General features: G+C 42.5%; 1 protein-coding gene across 4 annotated transcripts in view; it reads left to right on the plus strand.

The window, feature by feature from the left end:
- Positions 1 to 19,388, plus strand: part of U2af38 (U2 small nuclear riboprotein auxiliary factor 38) — a 238,072-nt gene that overhangs the window by 187,481 nt on the left and 31,203 nt on the right. For all 4 annotated transcript variants that reach the window (XM_071659278.1, XM_071659276.1, XM_071659279.1 and 1 more), the window contains one exon: positions 4,399 to 4,532. In XM_071659278.1, the coding sequence (XP_071515379.1) occupies positions 4,399 to 4,532 (134 nt within the window). The remainder of the gene's footprint in view (positions 1 to 4,398; positions 4,533 to 19,388) is intronic.

Raw genomic sequence — 19,388 nt, forward strand, 5'->3', positions numbered from 1 at the left:
GGGGCCTGGATGTGGAAAGGGAGCTGTGGTTTCGGTGCATTATTACATGACAGCTAGAGACTGAGTGTGAACCAATGTGGCCTTTGTTGTCTTTTCCTAGCGCTACCTCGCACACATGAGGGGGGAGGGGCTTGTTATTCCATGTGTGGTGAGGTGGCAATGGGAATAAATAAAGGCAGACTGTATGAATTATGTACATGTGTATATATGTATATGTCTGTGTGTGTATATATATGTGTACATTGAGATGTATAGGTATGTATATTTGCGTGTCTGGACGTGTATGTATATTCATGTGTATGTGGGTGGGTTGGGCCATTCATTCGTTTGTTTCCTTGCGCTACCTCGCTAACGCGGGAGACAGCAACAAAGCAAAATAAATTATAAATAAAAAAAAAATATATATATATATATATATATATATATATATATATATATATATATATATATATATATATATATATATATATTTTGCTTTGTCGCTGTCTCCCACGTTTGCGAGGTAGCACAAGGAAACAGATGAAAGAATGGCCTAACCCACACACATACACATGTATATACTTACACATCCACACAAGCACATACACATACCTATACATCTCAATGTATACATATATATATACACACACACAGACATATACATATATACACATGTACATAATTCATATTTTCTGCCTTTATTCATTCTCATCGCCACCCCGCCACACATGAAATAACAACCCCCTCCCCCCTCATGTGTGCAAGGTAGCGCTAGGAAAAGACAACAAAGGCCCCATTCGTTCACACTCAGTCTCTAGCTGTCATGTAATAATGCAATGAAACCACAGCTCCCTTTCCACATCCAGGCCCCACAGAACTTTCCATGGTTTACCCCAGAAGCTTCACATGCCCTGGTTCAATCCATTTGCCAGCAAGTCAACCCCAGTATACCACATCATTCCAATTCACCCTGTTGCTTGCACGCCTTTTACCCTCCTGCATGTTCAGGCCCTGATCACTCAAAATCTTTTTTTCTCCATCTTTCCACCTCCAGTTTGGTCTCCCACTTCTCCTCGTTCCCTCCACCTCTGACACATATATCCTCTTGGCCAATCATTCCTTCCTCATTGTCTCCATGTGACCAAACCATTTCAAAACACCCTCTTCTGCTCTCTCAACCACACTCTTTTTCTTACCACACATCTCTCTTACCCTATTATTACTTACTCGATGAAGCCACCTCACACCACATATTTTCCTCAAACATCTCATTTCCAGCACATCCACCCTCCTCTGCACAACTCTATCTATGGCCCACGCCTCGCAACCATATAACATTGTTGGAAGCACTATTCCTTCAAACATAACCATTTTTTTGTGTGGACGTGTATGTATATACATGTGTATGTGGGTGGGTTGGGCCATTCTTTCATGTTTCCTTGTGCTACCTTGCTAAGGTGGGAAACAGCGACAAAGCAAAATAAAATATATATATATATATATATATATATATATATATATATATATTTTTTTTTTTTTTTTTTATACTTTGTCGCTGTCTCCCGCGTTTGCGAGGTAGCGCAAGGAAACAGACGAAAGAAATGGCCCACCCCCCCCCCCCATACACATGTACATACACACGTCCACACACGCAAATATACATACCTACACAGCTTTCCATGGTTTACCCCAGACGCTTCACATGCCTTGATTCAATCCACTGACAGCACGTCAACCCCTGTATACCACATCGCTCCAATTCACTCTATTCCTTGCCCTCCTTTCACCCTCCTGCATGTTCAGGCCCCGATCACACAAAATCTTTTTCACTCCATCTTTCCACCTCCAATTTGGTCTCCCTCTTCTACTCGTTCCCTCCACCTCCGACACATATATCCTCTTGGTCAATCTTTCCTCACTCATTCTCTCCATGTGCCCAAACCATTTCAAAACACCCTCTTCTGCTCTCTCAACCACGCTCTTTTTATTTCCACACATCTCTCTTACCCTTACGTTACTTACTCGATCAAACCACCTCACACCACACATTTTCCTCAAACATCTCATTTCCAGCACATCCATCCTCCTGCGCACATCTCTATCCATAGCCCACGCCTCGCAACCATACAACATTGTTGGAACCACTATTCCTTCAAACATACCCATTTTTGCTTTCCGAGATAATGTTCTCGACTTCCACACATTTTTCAAGGCTCCCAAAATTTTCGCCCCCTCCCCCACCCTATGATCCACTTCCGCTTCCATGGTTCCATCCGCTGACAGATCCACTCCCAGATATCTAAAACACTTCACTTCCTCCAGTTTTTCTCCATTCAAACTCACCTCCCAATTGACTTGACCCTCACCCCTACTGTACCTAATATTTTTTTTTTTTTTTTTTTTTTCAACTATTCGCCATTTCCCGCATTAGCGAGGTAGCGCTAAGAACAGAGGACTGGGCCTTTTTTGGAATATCCTCACCTGGCCCCCCTCTGTTCCTTCTTTTGGAAAATTTAAAAAAAAAAAAAAACGAGAGGGGAGGAATTCCAGCCCCCCACTCCCTCCCCTTTTAGTCGCCTTCTACGACACGCAGGGAATACGTGGGAAGTATTCTTAAACCCCTATCCCCAGGGATATATATATATATATATATATATATATATATATATATATATATATATATATTTATACAGTTGGAGTGATAAGAGAAATGAAAGCAAAAGTAGGGAAAAGGGGTGCAGAGATGGAGTGTGGCAGTGAGATATGGTGGCTTGTGGCAAGCCTGTTTGCAGATGATACTGTGTTGTTTGTGGAGAGTGAAGAGAAGTTGGAGAAGGTTGTAAGTATGATTTATGATGTAAGTGAAGGAGATTAAAGGTAAATGCAGGTAAAATTAAAATCTTGGTGTTTGAAAGGAAATAAGAGAAAGTTTAGATTTTGTAAAACCATATAGAGTGACAGAAGAAGTGTACTAAATTGTGGATATGGGGGAAAAAGACTGGAAGTGAGGAAATTTATGTATGTGGGAACTGTCTTGGGTGAATGTGGTGATATGGAAGGAGAAGTAAGGGAGAAAGCAGCATGAGGTAGAAGAGTCATTGGGTTCTTTAATAGAATAATGGAGGGTAGAGGTGTAAGTGTGGAAGTGAAGAGAGGATTAAGGGACAGCATAGTCCTTCTAACCCTGACCTATGCAGCTGAAACATGGACATGGAATGAGGCACAGAGGTCAAAAATCCAGGTTGTGGGAATGAGCTATTTGAGAAGAGCATGTAGTGTGACTAGTTGGAATGAAGAAAGAAAGGAAAGGGTGTATGAGAAATAAGGTATGGCAAGGAATGCAAAGAGAATGAATTGTGGAGTGGTAGAATGGGTTAAATGTAATACTTTGAGGGGGTTTGGGCAGTTGGAAAGAATGCAAAACTGGGAGTTAACAAGGAGAGCTTATGATAGTGCAATTGAAAGGGGAGGTGTGAATTGAAGACCACCTGTGATATAGGCATATAGGGTGGAGGAATACTAGAGGGATAGAAACAGAGGTAGAATGCATGGAATGGCGTATGCAAGGGAGTCAAGTAAGGACAGGGATAAGTGGAGACTCTTTTGCCATGGCCACCCCTTGATGGGGTTCCCAGAAGGAGTGGACATCAGAGATAGATAGATAGACAGTGAAGGAGATTGGCCAGCAAGTGTGGGGTGCATATTGAAGGATTTACATCTTTCTTTACAGTGAAGTCATTAATTCCAAGCAGACTCTTATTTCATACACTCCTTTGTGTCGGTGGTAAACAACATGAATTTAAATAGAAACATTACACCTTTTGTACAACAAATGAGGGTGACTATATTGAGTGGCTTGCAGATGTGGGGAAGATATTGGAGATTTTTTCTTTGAAATCATCTGCTACCATAGCCTGTCATTACCCCATGATTACATAATGAAAAAATTAGGCAGTTGTCATGTAATCTCTTCCACAAGTGTGAGTTCAGTGGGAAGGCTACCCTCCTTATACAGTCCCTCTAAAAGCATCTTGTAAGGCACTTATTTCTTTATATGTCTCATGTTACTCTTCTTCACTTGCCATATTGACCAAAAAATATTGGAAGTATCCCTCCAAATAACATACATCATCCAGCAATATTTACCATGGGATTACCTCATACCTTCAGTTGGATGGTCATGCACTTAACAGTGATGGTTGTAGGGGTACAAAGGATAGCATTGGGAGAGACCCCTACAGGCTATGAATGGTTCGATAAGTCAGGTAGATATCCGAACAGTAGTGGAAAAAATTAGCACATCAATTGTAGTTGGCTGCTGTTCTGTAAGAGCACATCATTCATGCATGTAGTCCTTTATTGGCTGAAGTCCCTGCCTAAAGATTGCTAATTCTTTTCATTGTATTGTTTCTTCAACAGTTCAAATATGAAGAGGATGCAGAGAAGGCAGTGGTAGACTTAAATAATCGATGGTTTGGAGGACGAGCCATCAATGCTGAACTGAGCCCTGTAACAGATTTCCGTGAGGCCTGCTGCCGCCAATATGAAATGGGGTAATGTAGTGTTATTTATCATATCATGTATGTAAGAGAAAAATATTTTCAGTTTTTTGTTCCGGTCAGCTCGCCCTGTGTGTGGAAATAGATGAAATTTGTTAGTAGCATGTGTAGACCTTGCCGCTGGTGCTTTGGGTTTTAGATTGATAAACCCCAATTTTACCTGGTATTGGTATAAGTGACGTTAGGAATTTGGACAGAGGTTTTCTCATGGACTACATGTACATTTTATGACATGGCAACAGTGTTAGGTCATTATTGTACCCTAAACAGTGAAAGCATAAAAAAAGGAAGCATGAAACTGAGAAGGGTAGTAGTGTGAAGGAAAGCTCAGAGAAGTTTGCATGGGTTATCCTTCTGGGGGTAATGGGACACAAAGCTCTAAATGTAGACAAACAGCATATACTAACTATGCTGTGTGTTAAGGATTTTTCATCACTTATTTCATCACTCTATTCCTTGCAAGCTTCTCACCCTCCTATATGCTTTGGTCCCGATCCCTCAAAATCACTCCAATGTTCCACCTCTAATTGGTCTCCCACTTCTTGTTCCCTCCACCTCTGACACGTATATTATCTTTGTCAGTATCTCCTCACTCATTCTCTCTTTATGCTCAATCCATTTCAACACACCCTCTCCTGCTCTCTCAACCGCACTCATTTTATTTCCACTAATCTCTCTTACCCTTTCATTACTTACTCGATCAAACCACCTCACATCACTTATTGTCCTCAGACATTTAATTTCCAACACATCCACCCTCCTCCGCAGAACCCTATCTATAGTCCATACCTCGCAGCCATATGATATTATTGGAGATACTTTATTTATATTTATTTATTATACTTTGTCGCTGTCTCCCGCGTTTGCGAGGTAGCGCAAGGAAACAGACGAAAGAAATGGCCCCCCCCCATACACATGTATATACATACGTCCACACACGCAAATTTACATACCTACACAGCTTTCCATGGTTTACCCCAGACACTTCACATGCCTTGATTCAATCCACTGACAGCACGTCAACCCTGGTATACCACATCGCTCCAATTCACTCTATTCCTTGCCCTCCTTTCACCCTCCTGCATGTTCAGGCCCCGATCACACAAAGTCTTTTTCACTCCATCTTTCCACCTCCAATTTGGTCTCCCTCTTCTCCTCGTTCCCTCCACCTCCGACACATATATCCTCTTGGTCAATCTTTCCTCACTCATTCTTTCCATGTGCCCAAACCACTTCAAAACACCCTCTTCTGCTCTCTCAACCACGCTCTTTTTATTTCCACACATCTCTCTTACCCTTACGTTACTCACTCGATCAAACCACCTCACACCACATATTGTCCTCAAACATCTCATTTCCAGCACATACATCCTCCTGCGCACAACTCTATCCATAGCCCACGCCTCGCAACCATACAACATTGTTGGAACCACTATTCCTTCAAACATACCCATTTTTGCTTTCCGAGATAATGTTCTCGACTTCCACACATTCTTCAAGGCCCCCAGAATTTTCGCCCCCTCCCCCACCCTATGATCCACTTCCGCTTCCATGGTTCCATCTGCTGCCAGATCCACTCCCAGATATCTAAAACACTTCACTTCCTCCAGTTTTTCTCCATTCAAACTCACCTCCCAATTGACTTGACCCTCAACCCTACTGTACCTAATAACCTTGCTCTTATTCACATTTACTCTTAACTTTCTTCTTCCACACACTTTACCAAACTCAGTCACCAGCTTCTGCAGTTTCTCACATGAATCAGCCACCAGCGCTGTATCATCAGCGAACAACAACTGACTCACTTCCCAAGCTCTCTCATCCCCAACTGACTTCATACTTGCCCCTCTTTCCAAAACTCTTGCATTTACCTCCCTAACAACCCCATCCATAAACAAATTAAACAACCATGGAGACATCACACACCCCTGCCGCAAACCTACATTCACTGAGAACCAATCACTTTCCTCTCTTCCTGCACGTACACATGCCTTACATCCTCGATAAAAACTTTTCACTGCTTCTAACAACTTTCCTCCCACACCATATATTCTTAATACCTTCCACAGAGCATCTCTATCAACTCTATCATATGCCTTCTCCAGATCCATAAATGCTACATACAAATCCATTTGCTTTTCTAAGTATTTCTCACGTACATTCTTCAAAGCAAACACCTGATCCACACATCCTCTACCACTTCTGAAACCACACTGCTCTTCCCCAATCTGATGCTCTGTACATGCCTTCACCCTCTCAATCAATACCCTCCCATATAATTTACCAGGAATACTCAACAAACTTATACCTCTGTAATTTGAGCATTCACTCTTATCCCCTTTGCCTTTGTACAATGGCACTATGCACGCATTCCGCCAATCCTCAGGCACCTCACCATGAGTCATACATACATTAAATAACCTTACCAACCAGTCAACAATACAGTCACCCCCTTCAATTATTCCCATTTTAGCTCTTTAACATTTTCTCCTTCCACACATTCTTCAGTATTCCCAGAACCTTCGCCCCCTCCTCTGCCCTGTGACTCACTTTGGTTTCCATGTTTCCATTTGCTACCAAGTCCATTCCCAGATATCAAAAACACTTCACTTCCTCCAATTTTTCCCCATTCAAACTTATATCCCAGTTTACTTGTCCCTCAACCCTAGTGAACCTAACAACCTTGCTCTTATTCACATTTACTGTCAACTCTCTCCTTTCACACATTTTTCCACACTCAGTCACCAATTTCTGCAGTTTCTCATTTGAATCAGCCATCAGTGCTGTATCATCGATGAACAACAACTGACTCACTTCCCAGGGCCTCTCATCCCCAACAGACTGCATACTTGCCCCTCTCTCCAAAACCCTTGCATTCAGCTCCTTAACCACCACATTTATAAACAAATTGAACAACCATGGGGATATCACACACCCTTGCCACAGACCGACCTTCACTGGGAACCAATCACTCTCCTCTCTTCCTACTTGTACTTATGCTCTACGTCCTTGGTAATACTTTTCACCGCTTCTAGCAAAGCATCTCTATCAGCCCTATCAGATGTCTTCTGCAGATTCATAAATGCTACATACAGATCCATCTGTTTTTCTAAGTAATTCTCACACACATTCTTCAAAGCAAACACCTGATCCACACATCCTCAACCACTTCTGAAACCACACTGCTCCTCCTTAATCTGATGCTCCGTACATGCCTTCACCCTCTCAATCAATCCCCTCCCATACAACTTCCCAGGAATACTTAACAAACTTATGCCTCTGTAGTGAACGCTCACCTTTGTCCCATTTGCCTTTGTACAATGGCGCTATGCATGCATTCTGCCAATCCTCAAGCATTTTACCATGATCCATACATATCTTTGAATATCTTTACCAATCAATCAACAACACAGTCACCCCCTTTTTTATTAAATTCCACTACAATACCATCCAAACCTGCCATCTTGCCTGATATCATCTTCCGCAAAGCTTTCACTACCTCTTTTCTCTTAACCAAACCATTCTCCCTGACCTTCTTACTTCGCACACCACCCCAACCAAAACCCCCTACATCTTCTACTCTTATCATGATACTTATTCAGCAAACTTCAAAATATTCACTCCATCTACTCACTTCATCACTACCTAATATTACTTCCCCTCTTGTCCCCTTCACCGGTTCCCATTTGTTCTCTTGTCTTACGCACTTTATGTACCTCCTTCCAATACATCTTTTTATTCTCCCTAAAGTTTAATGATCCTCTCTCATCCCAAATATCATTTACCCTCTTTTTCAACCCTTGCACCTTCTTCTTTACCTACTGCCACTTTCTCTTATACATCTCTCAGTCATTTGCACTCCTTAATTGAAATTATAGTCCAAATGCTTGTCTTCTCTATTTCACTAACAAATTTACTTCTTCATCATTCCACCTTTCATTACCCTTTCTAATCTGCCCACCTCCCACCTTTCTCATGCCATATACATCTTTTGCACATGCCATCACTGCTTCCCTAAATACATCCCATTCCTCAACCACTCCCTTCATTTCATTTGCTCTCACCTTTTGCCACTCCACACTCAATCTCTCTTGGTACTTCCTTACACAAGTCTCCTTTCCAAGCTCACTCACTCTTACCACTCTCTTCACCCCAGTATTCTCTCTTCTTTTTTTAAAACCTCTAAAAATCTTCACCTTCCATCCCCAAGATAGTGATCAGACATCCCTTCAGCTGCCTCTCTCAACACAATAATATCCAAAAGTCTCTTTTACATGCCTGTCAATTAACACTTAATTCAGCAATGCCCTTTGACCATCTCTCCTACTCACATAAGTATACTTATGTATATCTCTCTTATTAAACAAGATATTCCCAATCATCAGTCTTTTTTTCAGCAAGGTAGCACCAGGAAAAAGACAAAGAATAGCCCATCCACTCATATATATATATATATATATATATATATATATATATATATATATATATATATATATTTTTTTTTTTTTTTGCTTTGTCGCTGTCTCCCGCGTTTGTGAGGTAGCGCAAGGAAACAGACGAAAGAAATGGCCCAACCCACCCCCATACACATGTATATACATACGTCCACACACGCAAATATACATACCTACACAGCTTTCCATGGTTTACCCCAGACGCTTCACATGCCTTGATTCAATCCACTGACAGCATGTCAACCCCGGTATACCACATCGCTCCAATTCACTCTATTCCTTGCCCTCCTTTCACCCTCCTGCATGTTCAGGCCCCGATCATACAAAATCTTTTTCACTCCATCTTTCCACCTCCAATTTGGTCTCCCTCTTCTCCTCGTTCCCTCCACCTCCGACACATATATTCTCTTGGTCAATCTTTCCTCACTCATTCTCTCCATGTGCCCGAACCATTTCAAAACACCCTCTTCTGCTCTCTCAACCACGCTCTTTTTATTTCCACACATCTCTCTTACCCTTACGTTACTTACTCGATCAAACCACCTCACACCACATATTGTCCTCAAACATCTCATTTCCAGCACATCCATCCTCCTGCGCACAACTCTATCCATAGCCCAGGTCTCGCAACCATACAACATTGTTGGAACCACTATTCCTTCAAACATACCCATTTTTGCTTTCGGAGATAATGTTCTCAACTTCCACACATTCTTCAAGGCTCCCAGAATTTTCGCCCCCTCCCCCACCCTATGATCCACTTCCGCTTCCATGGTTCCATCCGCTGCCAGATCCACTCCCAGATATCTAAAACACTTCACTTCCTCCAGTTTTTCTCCATTCAAACTCACCTCCCAATTGACTTGACCCTCAACCCTACTGTACCTAATAACCTTGCTCTTATTCACATTTACTCTTAACTTTCTTCTTCCACACACTTTACCAAACTCAGTCACCAGCTTCTGCAGTTTCTCACATGAATCAGCCACCAGCGCTGTATCATGAGCGAACAACAACTGACTCACTTCCCAAGCTCTCTCATCCCCAACAGACTTCATACTTGCCCCTCTTTCAAAAACTCTTGCATTCACCTCCCTAACAACCCCATCCATAAACAAATTAAACAACCATGGAGACATCACACACCCCTGCCGCAAACTTACATTCACTGAGAACCAATCACTTTCCTCTCTTCCTACACGTACACATGCCTTACATCCTCGATAAAAACTTTTCACTGCTTCTAACAACTTGCCTCCCACACCATATATTCTTAATACCTTCCACAGAGCATCTCTATCAACTCTATCATATGCCTTCTCCAGATCCATAAATGCTACATACAAATCCATTTGCTTTTCTAAGTATTTCTCACATACATTCTTCAAAGCAAACACCTGATCCACACATCCTCTACCACTTCTGAAACCACACTGCTCTTCCCCAATCTGATGCTCTGTACATGCCTTCACCCTCTCAATCAATATCCTCCCATATAATTTACCAGGAATACTCAACAAACTTATACCTCTGTAATTTGAGCACTCACTCTTATCCCCTTTGCCTTTGTACAATGGCACTATGCACGCATTCCGCCAATCCTCAGGCACCTCACCATGAGTCATACATACATTAAATAACCTTACCAACCAGTCAACAATACAGTCACCCCCTTTTTTAATAAATTCCACTGCAGTACCATCCAAACCTGCTGCCTTGCCGGCTGTCATCTTCCGCAAAGCTTTTACTACCTCTTCTCTGTTTACCAAATCATCTTCCCTAACCCTCTCACTTTGCACACCACCTCGACCAAAACACCCTATATCTGCCACTCTATCATCAAACACATTCAACAAACCTTCAAAATACTCACTCCATCTCCTTCTTACATCACCACTACTTGTTATCACCTCCCCATTTGCGCCCTTCACTGAAGTTCCCATTTGCTCCCTTGTCTTACGCACTTTATTTACCTCCTTCCAGAACATCTTTTTATTCTCCCTAAAATTTAATGATACTCTCTCACCCCAACTCTCATTTGCCCTTTTTTTCACCTCTTGCACCTTTCTCTTGACCTCCTGTCTCTTTCTTTTATACATCTCCCACTCAATATCATTTTTTCCCTGCAAAAATCGTCCAAATGCCTCTCTCTTCTCTTTCACTAATACTCTTACTTCTTCATCCCACCACTCACTACCCTTTCTAATCAACCCACCTCCCACTCTTCTCATGCCACAAGCATCTTATGTGCAATCCATCACTGATTCCCTAAATACATCCCATTCCTCCCCCACTCCCCTTACTTCCATTGTTCTCATCTTTTTCCATTCTATACTCAGACTCTCCTGGTACTTCCTCACACAAGTCTCCTTCCCAAGCTCACTTACTCTCACCACCCTCTTCACCCCAACATTCACTCTTCTTTTCTGAAAACCCATACAAATCTTCACCTTAGCCTCCACAAGATAATGATCAGACATCCCTCCAGTTGCACCTCTCAGCACATTAACATCCAAAAGTCTCTCTTTCGCGCGCCTGTCAATTAACACGTAATCCAATAACGCTCTCTTGCCATCTCTCCTACTTACAGTGGTAGAGGATGTGTGGATCAGGTGTTTGCTTTGAAGAATGTATGTGAGAAATACTTAGAAAAGCAAATGGATTTGTATGTAGCATTTATGGATCTGGAGAAGGCATATGATAGAGTTGATAGAGATGCTCTGTGGAAGGTATTAAGAATATATGGTGTGGGAGGAAAGTTGTTAGAAGCAGTGAAAAGTTTTTATCGAGGATGTAAGGCATGTGTACGTGTAGGAAGAGAGGAAAGTGATTGGTTCTCAGTGAATGTAGGTTTGCGGCAGGGGTGTGTGATGTCTCCATGGTTGTTTAATTTGTTTATGGATGGGGTTGTTAGGGAGGTGAATGCAAGAGTTTTGGAAAGAGGGGCAAGTATGAAGTCTGTTGGGGATGAGAGAGCTTGGGAAGTGAGTCAGTTGTTGTTCGCTGATGATACAGCGCTGGTGGCTGATTCATGTGAGAAACTGCAGAAGCTGGTGACTGAGTTTGCAAAAGTGTGTGGAGGAAGAAAGTTAAGAGTAAATGTGAATAAGAGCAAGGTTATTAGGTACAGTAGGGTTGAGGGTCAAGTCAATTGGGAGGTGAGTTTGAATAGAGAAAAACTGGAGGAAGTGAAGTGTTTTAGATATCTGGGAGTGGATCTGGCAGCGGATGGAACCATGGAAACGGAAGTGGATCATAGGGTGGGGGAGGGGGCGAAAATCCTGGGGGCCTTGAAGAATGTGTGGAAGTCGAGAACATTATCTCGGAAAGCAAAAATGGGTATGTTTGAAGGAATAGTGGTTCCAACAATGTTGTATGGTTGCGAGGCGTGGGCTATGGATAGAGTTGTGCGCAGGAGGATGGATGTGCTGGAAGTGAGATGTTTGAGGACAATGTGTGGTGTGAGGTGGTTTGATCAAGTGAGTAACGTAAGGGTAAGAGAGATGTGTGGAAATAAAAAGAGCGTGGTTGAGAGAGCAGAAGAGGGTGTTTTGAAGTGGTTTGGTCACATGGAGAGGATGAGTGAGGAAAGATTGACCAAGAGGATATATGTGTCGGAGGTGGAGGGAACAAGAAGAGGGAGACCAAATTGGAGGTGGAAAGATGGAGTGAAAAAGATTTTGTGTGATCGGGGCCTGAGCATGCAGGAGGGTGAAAGGAGGGCAAGGAATAGAGTGAATTGGAGCGATGTGGTATACCGGGGTTGACGTGCTGTCAGTGGATTGAATCAAGGCATGTGAAGCGTCTGGGGTAAACCATGGAAAGCTGTGTAGGTATGTATATTTGCGTGTGTGGACGTATGTATATACATGTGTATGGGGGGGGGTTGGGCCATTTCTTTTGTCTGTTTCCTTGCGCTACCTCGCAAACGCGGGAGACAGCGACAAAGTATAATAAATAAATAAATATATATATATATATTTTTTTTTTTGCTTTGTCGCTGTCTCCTGTGTTTGTAAGGTAGCGCAAGGAAACAGACGAAAAAATGGCCCAACCCACCCTCATACACATGTATATACATACGTCCACACACGAAAAATGTACATACCTACACAGCTTTCCCTGGTTTACCCCAGACGCTTCACATGCCCTGATTCAATCCACTGACAGCACGTCAACCCCGGTATACCACATCGATCCAATTCACTCTATTCCTTGCCCTCCTTTCACCCTCCTGCATGTTAAGGCCCCGATCATACAAAATCTTTTTCACTCCATCTTTCCACCTCCAATTTGGTCTCCCACTTCTCCTCGTTCCCTCCACCACCGACACATATATCCTCTTGGTCAATCTTTCCTCACTCATTCTCTCCATGTGCCCAAACCATTTCAAAACACCCTCTTCTGCTCTCTCAACCACGCTCTTTTTATTTCCACACATATCTCTTACCCTTGCGTTACTTACTCGATCAAACCACCTCACACCACACATTGTCCTCAAACATCTCATTTCCACCACATCCATCCTCCTGCTCACAACTCTATCCATAGCCCATGGTTGTGTGGCGTGGGATATGGATAGAGTTGTGCGCAGGAGGATGGATGTGCTGGAAATGAGATGTTTGAGGACAATGTGTGGTGTGAGGTGGTTTGATCGAGTAAGTAATGTAAGGGTAAGAGAGATGTGTGGAAATAAAAAGAGCGTGGTTTAGAGAGCAGAAGAGGGTGTTTTGAAATGGTTTGGACACATGGAGAGAGAGTGAGGAAAGATTGACCAAGAGGATATATGTGTCGGAGGTGGAGGGAACGAGGAGAAGGAGGAGACCAAATTGGAGGTGGAAAGATGGAGTGAAAAAGATTTTGTGTGATCGGGGCCTGAACATGCAGGAGGGTGAAAGGAGGGCAAGGAATAGAGTGAATTGGATCGATGTGGTATACCGGGGTTGACGTGCTGTCAGTGGATTGAATCAGGGCATGTGAAGCATCTGGGGTAAACCATGGAAAGCTGTGTAGGTATGTATATTTGCGTGTGTGGACGTATGTATATACATGTGTATGGGGGTGGGTTGGGCCATTTCTTTCGTCTGTTTCCTTGCGCTACCTCGCAAACGCAGGAGACAGTGACAAAGCAAAAAAAAAAAAAATATATATATATATATATATATATATATATATATATATATATATATATATATATATATATATATATATATATATTTCCCTGGGGATAGGGGAGAAAGAATACTTCGCACGGATTCCTCACGTGTCGTAGAAGGCGACTAAAGGGGACTGGAGCAGGGGGACAGAAACCCTCCCCTCCTTGTATTTTAACTTTCTAAAAGGGGAAACAGAAGGAGTCATGCGGGGAGTGCTCATCCTCCTCGAAGGCTCAGATTGGGGTGTTTAATGTGTGTGGATGTAACCAAGATGAGAAAAAAGGAGAGATAGGTAGTATGTTTGAGGAAAGGAACCTGGATGTTTTGGCTCTGAGTGAAACGAAGCTCAAGGGTAAAGGGGAAGAGTGGTTTGGGAATGTCTTGGGAGTGAAGTCAGGGGTTAGTGAGAGGACAAGAGCAAGAGAAGGAGTAGCACTACTCCTGAAGCAGGAGTTAGGGGAGTATGTGATAGAGTGTAAGAAAGTAAATTCTAGATTGATATGGGTAAAACTGAAAGTTGTTGGAGAGACATGGGTGATTATTGGTGCATATGCACCTGGGCATGAGAAGAAAGATCATGAGAAGCAAGTGTTTTGGGAGCAGCTGAATGAGTGTGTTAGTGGTTTTGATGCACAAGACCGGTGTATAGTGATGGGTGATTTGAATGCAAAGGTGAATAATGTGGCAGTTGAGGGAATAATTGGTATACATGGGGTGTTCAGTGTTGTAAATGGAAATGGTGAAGAGCTTGTAGATTTATGTGCTGAAAAAGGACTGGTGATTGGGAATACCTGGTTTAAAAAGCGAGATATACATAAGTATACATATGTAAGTAGGAGAGATGGCCAGAGAGCGTTATTGGATTCCGTGTTAATTGATAGGCACGCGAAAGAGAGACTTTTGGATGTTGATGTGTTGAGAGGTGCAACTGGAGGGATGTCTGATCATTATCTTGTGGAGGCGAAGGTGAAGATTTGTAGGGGTTTTCAGAAAAGAAGAGAGATGTAGGGGTGAAGAGAGTGGTGAGAGTAAGTGAGCTTGGGAAGGAGACTTGTCTGAGGAAGTACCGGGATAGACTGAGTACAGAATGGAAAAAGGTGAGAACAAAGGAGGTAAGGGGAGTGGGGGAGGAATGGGATGTATTTAGGGAAGCAGTGATGGCTTGTGCAAAAGATGCTCGTGGGAGGTGAGTTGATTAGAAAGGGTAGTAAGTGGTGGGATGAAGAAGCAAGATTATTAGTGAAAGAGAAGAGATAGGCATTTGGACGATTTTTGCAGGGAAAAAATGCAATTGAGTGGGAGATGTATAAAAGAAAGAGACAGGAGGTCAAGAGAAAGGTGCAAGAGGTGAAAAAGATGGCAAATGAGAGTTGGGGTGAGAGAGTATCATTAAATTTTAGGGAGAATAAAAAGATTTTCTGGAAGGAAGTAAATAAAGTACGTAAGACAAGGGAGCAAATGGGAACTTCAGTGAAGGGCGCTAAAGGGGAGGTGATAACAAGTAGTGGTGATGTGAGAAGGAGATGGAGTGAGTATTTTGAAGGTTTGTTGAATGTGTTTGATGATAGAGTGGCAGATATAGGGTGTTTTGGTCGAGGTGGTGTGCAAAGTGAGAGGGTTAGGGAAAATGATTTGGTAAACAGAGAAGAGGTAGTGAAAGCTTTGCGGAAGATGAAAGCCGGCAAGGCAGCAGGTTTGGATGGTATTGCAGTGGAATCTACTAAAAAAGGGATGACTGTATTGTTGACTGGTTGGTAAGGTTATTTAATGTATGTATGATTCATGGTGAGGTGCCTGAGGATTGGCGGAATGCGTGCATAGTGCCATTGTACAAAGGCAAAGGGGATAAGAGTGAGTGCTCAAATTACAGAGGGATAAGTTTGTTAAGTATTCCTGATAAATTATATGGGAGGGTATTGATTGAGAGGGTGAAGGCATGTACAGAGCATCAGATTGGGGAAGAGCAGTGTGGTTTCAGAAGTGGTAGAGGATGTGTGGATCAGGTGTTTGCTTTGAAGAATGTATGAGAAATACTTAGAAAAACAAATGGATTTGTATGTAGCATTTATGGATCTGGAGAGGGCATATGATAGAGTTGATAAAGATGCTCTGTGGAAGGTATTAAGAATATATGGTGTGGGAGGCAAGTTGTTAGAAGCAGTGAAAAGTTTTTATCAAGGATGTAAGGCATGTGTACGTGTAGGAAGAGAGGAAAGTGATTGGTTCTCAGTGAATGTAGGTTTGCGGCAGGGGTGTGTGATGTCTCCATGGTTTTTTAATTTGTTTATGGATGGGGTTGTTAGGGAAGTGAATGCAAGAGTTTTGGAAAGAGGGGCAAGTATGAAGTCTGTTGTGGATGAGAGAGCTTGGGAAGTGAGTCAGTTGTTGTTCGCTGATGATACAGCGCTGGTGGCTGATTCATGTGAGAAACTGCAGAAGCTGGTGACTGAGTTTGGTAAAGTGTGTGAAAGAAGAAAGTTAAGAGTAAATGTAAATAAGAGCAAGGTTATTAGGTACAGTAGGGTTGAGGGTCAAGTCACTTGGGAGGTAAGTTTGAATGGAGAAAAACTGGAGGAAGTAAAGTGTTTTAGATATCTGGGAGTGGATCTGGCAGCGGATGGAACCATGGAAGTGGAAGTGAATCAAAGGGTGGGGGAGGGGGCGAAAATCCTGGGAGCCTTGAAGAATGTTTGGAAGTCGAGAACATTATCTCGGAAAGCAAAAATGGGTATGTTTGAAGGAATAGTGGTTCTAACAATGTTGTATGGTTGCGAGGCGTGGGCTATGGATAGAGTTGTGCGCAGGAGGGTGGATGTGCTGGAAATGAGATGTTTGAGAACAATGTGTGGTGTAAGGTGGTTTGATTGAGTAAGTAATGTAAGGGTAAGAGAGATGTGTGGAAATAAAAAGAGCGTGGTTGAGAGAGCAGAAGAGGGTGTTTTGAAATGGTTTGGGCACATGGAGAGAATGAGTGAGGAAAGATTGACCAAGAGGATATATGTGTCGGAGGTGGAGGGAACAAGGAGAAGTGGGAGACCAAATTGGAGGTGGAAAGATGGAGTGAAAAAGATTTTGAGTGATCAGGGCCTGAACATGCAGGAGGGTGAAAGGCGGGCAAGGAATAGAGTGAATTGGATTGATGTGGTATACCAGGGTTGACGTGCTGTCAGTGGATTGAATCAGGGCATGTGAAGCGTCTGGGGTAAACCATGGAAAGTTGTGTGGGGCATGGATGTGGAAAGGGAGCTGTGGTTTCGGGCATTATTACATGACAGCTAGAGACTGAGTGTGAACGAATGGGGCGTTTGTTGTCTTTTCCTAGCGTTACCTCGCACACATGAGGGGGGAGGGGGATGTTATTCCATGTGTGGCGAGGTGGCGATAGAAATGAATAAAGGCAGTGTGAATTGTGTGCATGTGTATATATATATGTGTGTCTGTGTGTGTATATATATGTGTACATTGAGATGTATGGGTATGTATATTTGCGTGTGTGGACGTGTATGTATATACATGTGTATAGGGGTGGGTTGGGCCATTTCTTTCGTCTGTTTCCTTGCGTTACCTCGCAAACGCGGGAGGCAGCGAGAAAGCAAAATAAATAAAAAAAAATAAATAAATATATATATATATATATATATATATATATATATATATATATATATATATATATATATATATATATATATATATATCCCTGGGGATAGGGGAGAAAGAATACTTCCCATGTATTCCCTGCGTGTCGTAGAAGGCGACTAAAAGGGAAGGGAGCGGGGGGCTGGAAATCCTCCCCTCTCGTTTTTTTTTTTCTTTTTTTTTTTTTAATTTTCCAAAAGAAGGAACAGAGAAGAGGGCCAGGTGAGGATATTTCCTCAAAGGCCCAGTCCTCTGTTCTTAACGCTACCTCGCTGTCGCGGGAAATGGCGGATAGTATGAAAAAAAAAAAAAAAAAAAAAAAAAAAAATATATATATATATATATATATGGGAGGGTATTGATTGAAAGGGTGAAGGCATCAGATTGGGGAAGAGCAGTGTGGTTTCAGAAGTGGTAGTGGATGTGTGGATCAGGTATTTGCTTTGAAAAATGTATGTGAGAAATACTTAGAGAAGCAGATAGATTTGTATGTAGCATTTATGGATCTAGAGAAGGCATATGATAGAGCTGATAGAGATGCTCTGTGGAAGATATTAAGAATATATGGTGTGGAAGGTAAGTTGTTAGAAGCAGTGAAAAGTTTTTATTGAGGATGTAAGGCATGTGTACGTGTAAGAAGAGAGGAAAGTGATTGATTCTCAGTGAGTGTTGGTTTGCGGAAGGGGTGTGTGATGTCTCCATGGTTGTTTAATTTGTTTATGGATGGGGTTGTTAGGGAGGTGAATGCAAGAATTTTGGAAAGAGGGGCAAGTATGCAGTCTGTTGTGGATGAGAGAGCTTGGGAAGTGAGTCAGTTGTTCGCTGATGATACAGCACTGGTGGCTGATTCGGGTGAGAAACTACAGAAGCTGGTGACTGAGTTTGGTAAAGTGTGTGAAAGAAGAAAGCTGAGAGTAAATGTGAATAAGAGTAGGAAGGTTATTAGGTACAGTAGGGTTGAGGGACAAGTCAATTGGGAGGTAATTTTGAATAGAGAAAAACTGGAGGAAGTGAAGTGTTTTAGATATCTGGGAGGGGATTTAGCAGTGGATGGAACCATGGAAGCGGAAGTGAATCATAGGGTGAGGGAGGGGGGCGAAAGTTCTGGAGCGTTGAAAAATGTGTGAAAGTCGAGAACATTATCTTGGGAAGCAAAAATGGGTATGTTTGAGGGAATAGTGGTTCCAACAATGTTATATGGTTGTGAAGCATGGGCTATAGAGTTGTGGATATGCTGGAAATGAGATGTTTGAGGACAATATGTGGTGTGAGGTGGTTTGATTAAGTAATGAAAGGATAAGAGAGATGTGTGGTAATAGAAATAGTGTGGCTGAGAGAGCAGAAGAGGGTGTTTTGAAATGGTTTGGTCACATGGAGACAATGAGTGAGGAAAGATTGACAAAGAGGATATATGTGTCAGAGCTGGTGGGAACGAGGAGAAGTGGGAGACCAAATTGGAGGTAGAAAGATGGAGTGAAAAAGATTTTGAGTGATCGGGGCCTGAACATGCAGGATGGGGTGAAAGGTGTGCAAGGAATAGAGTGAATTGGAACGATGTGGTATACCGCAGTTGACGTGCTGTCAGTGGATTGAACCAGGGCATG

Source organism: Panulirus ornatus, chromosome 68 (genome assembly GCF_036320965.1).
Source record: "Panulirus ornatus isolate Po-2019 chromosome 68, ASM3632096v1, whole genome shotgun sequence".
NCBI lineage: Eukaryota > Metazoa > Arthropoda > Malacostraca > Decapoda > Palinuridae > Panulirus > Panulirus ornatus.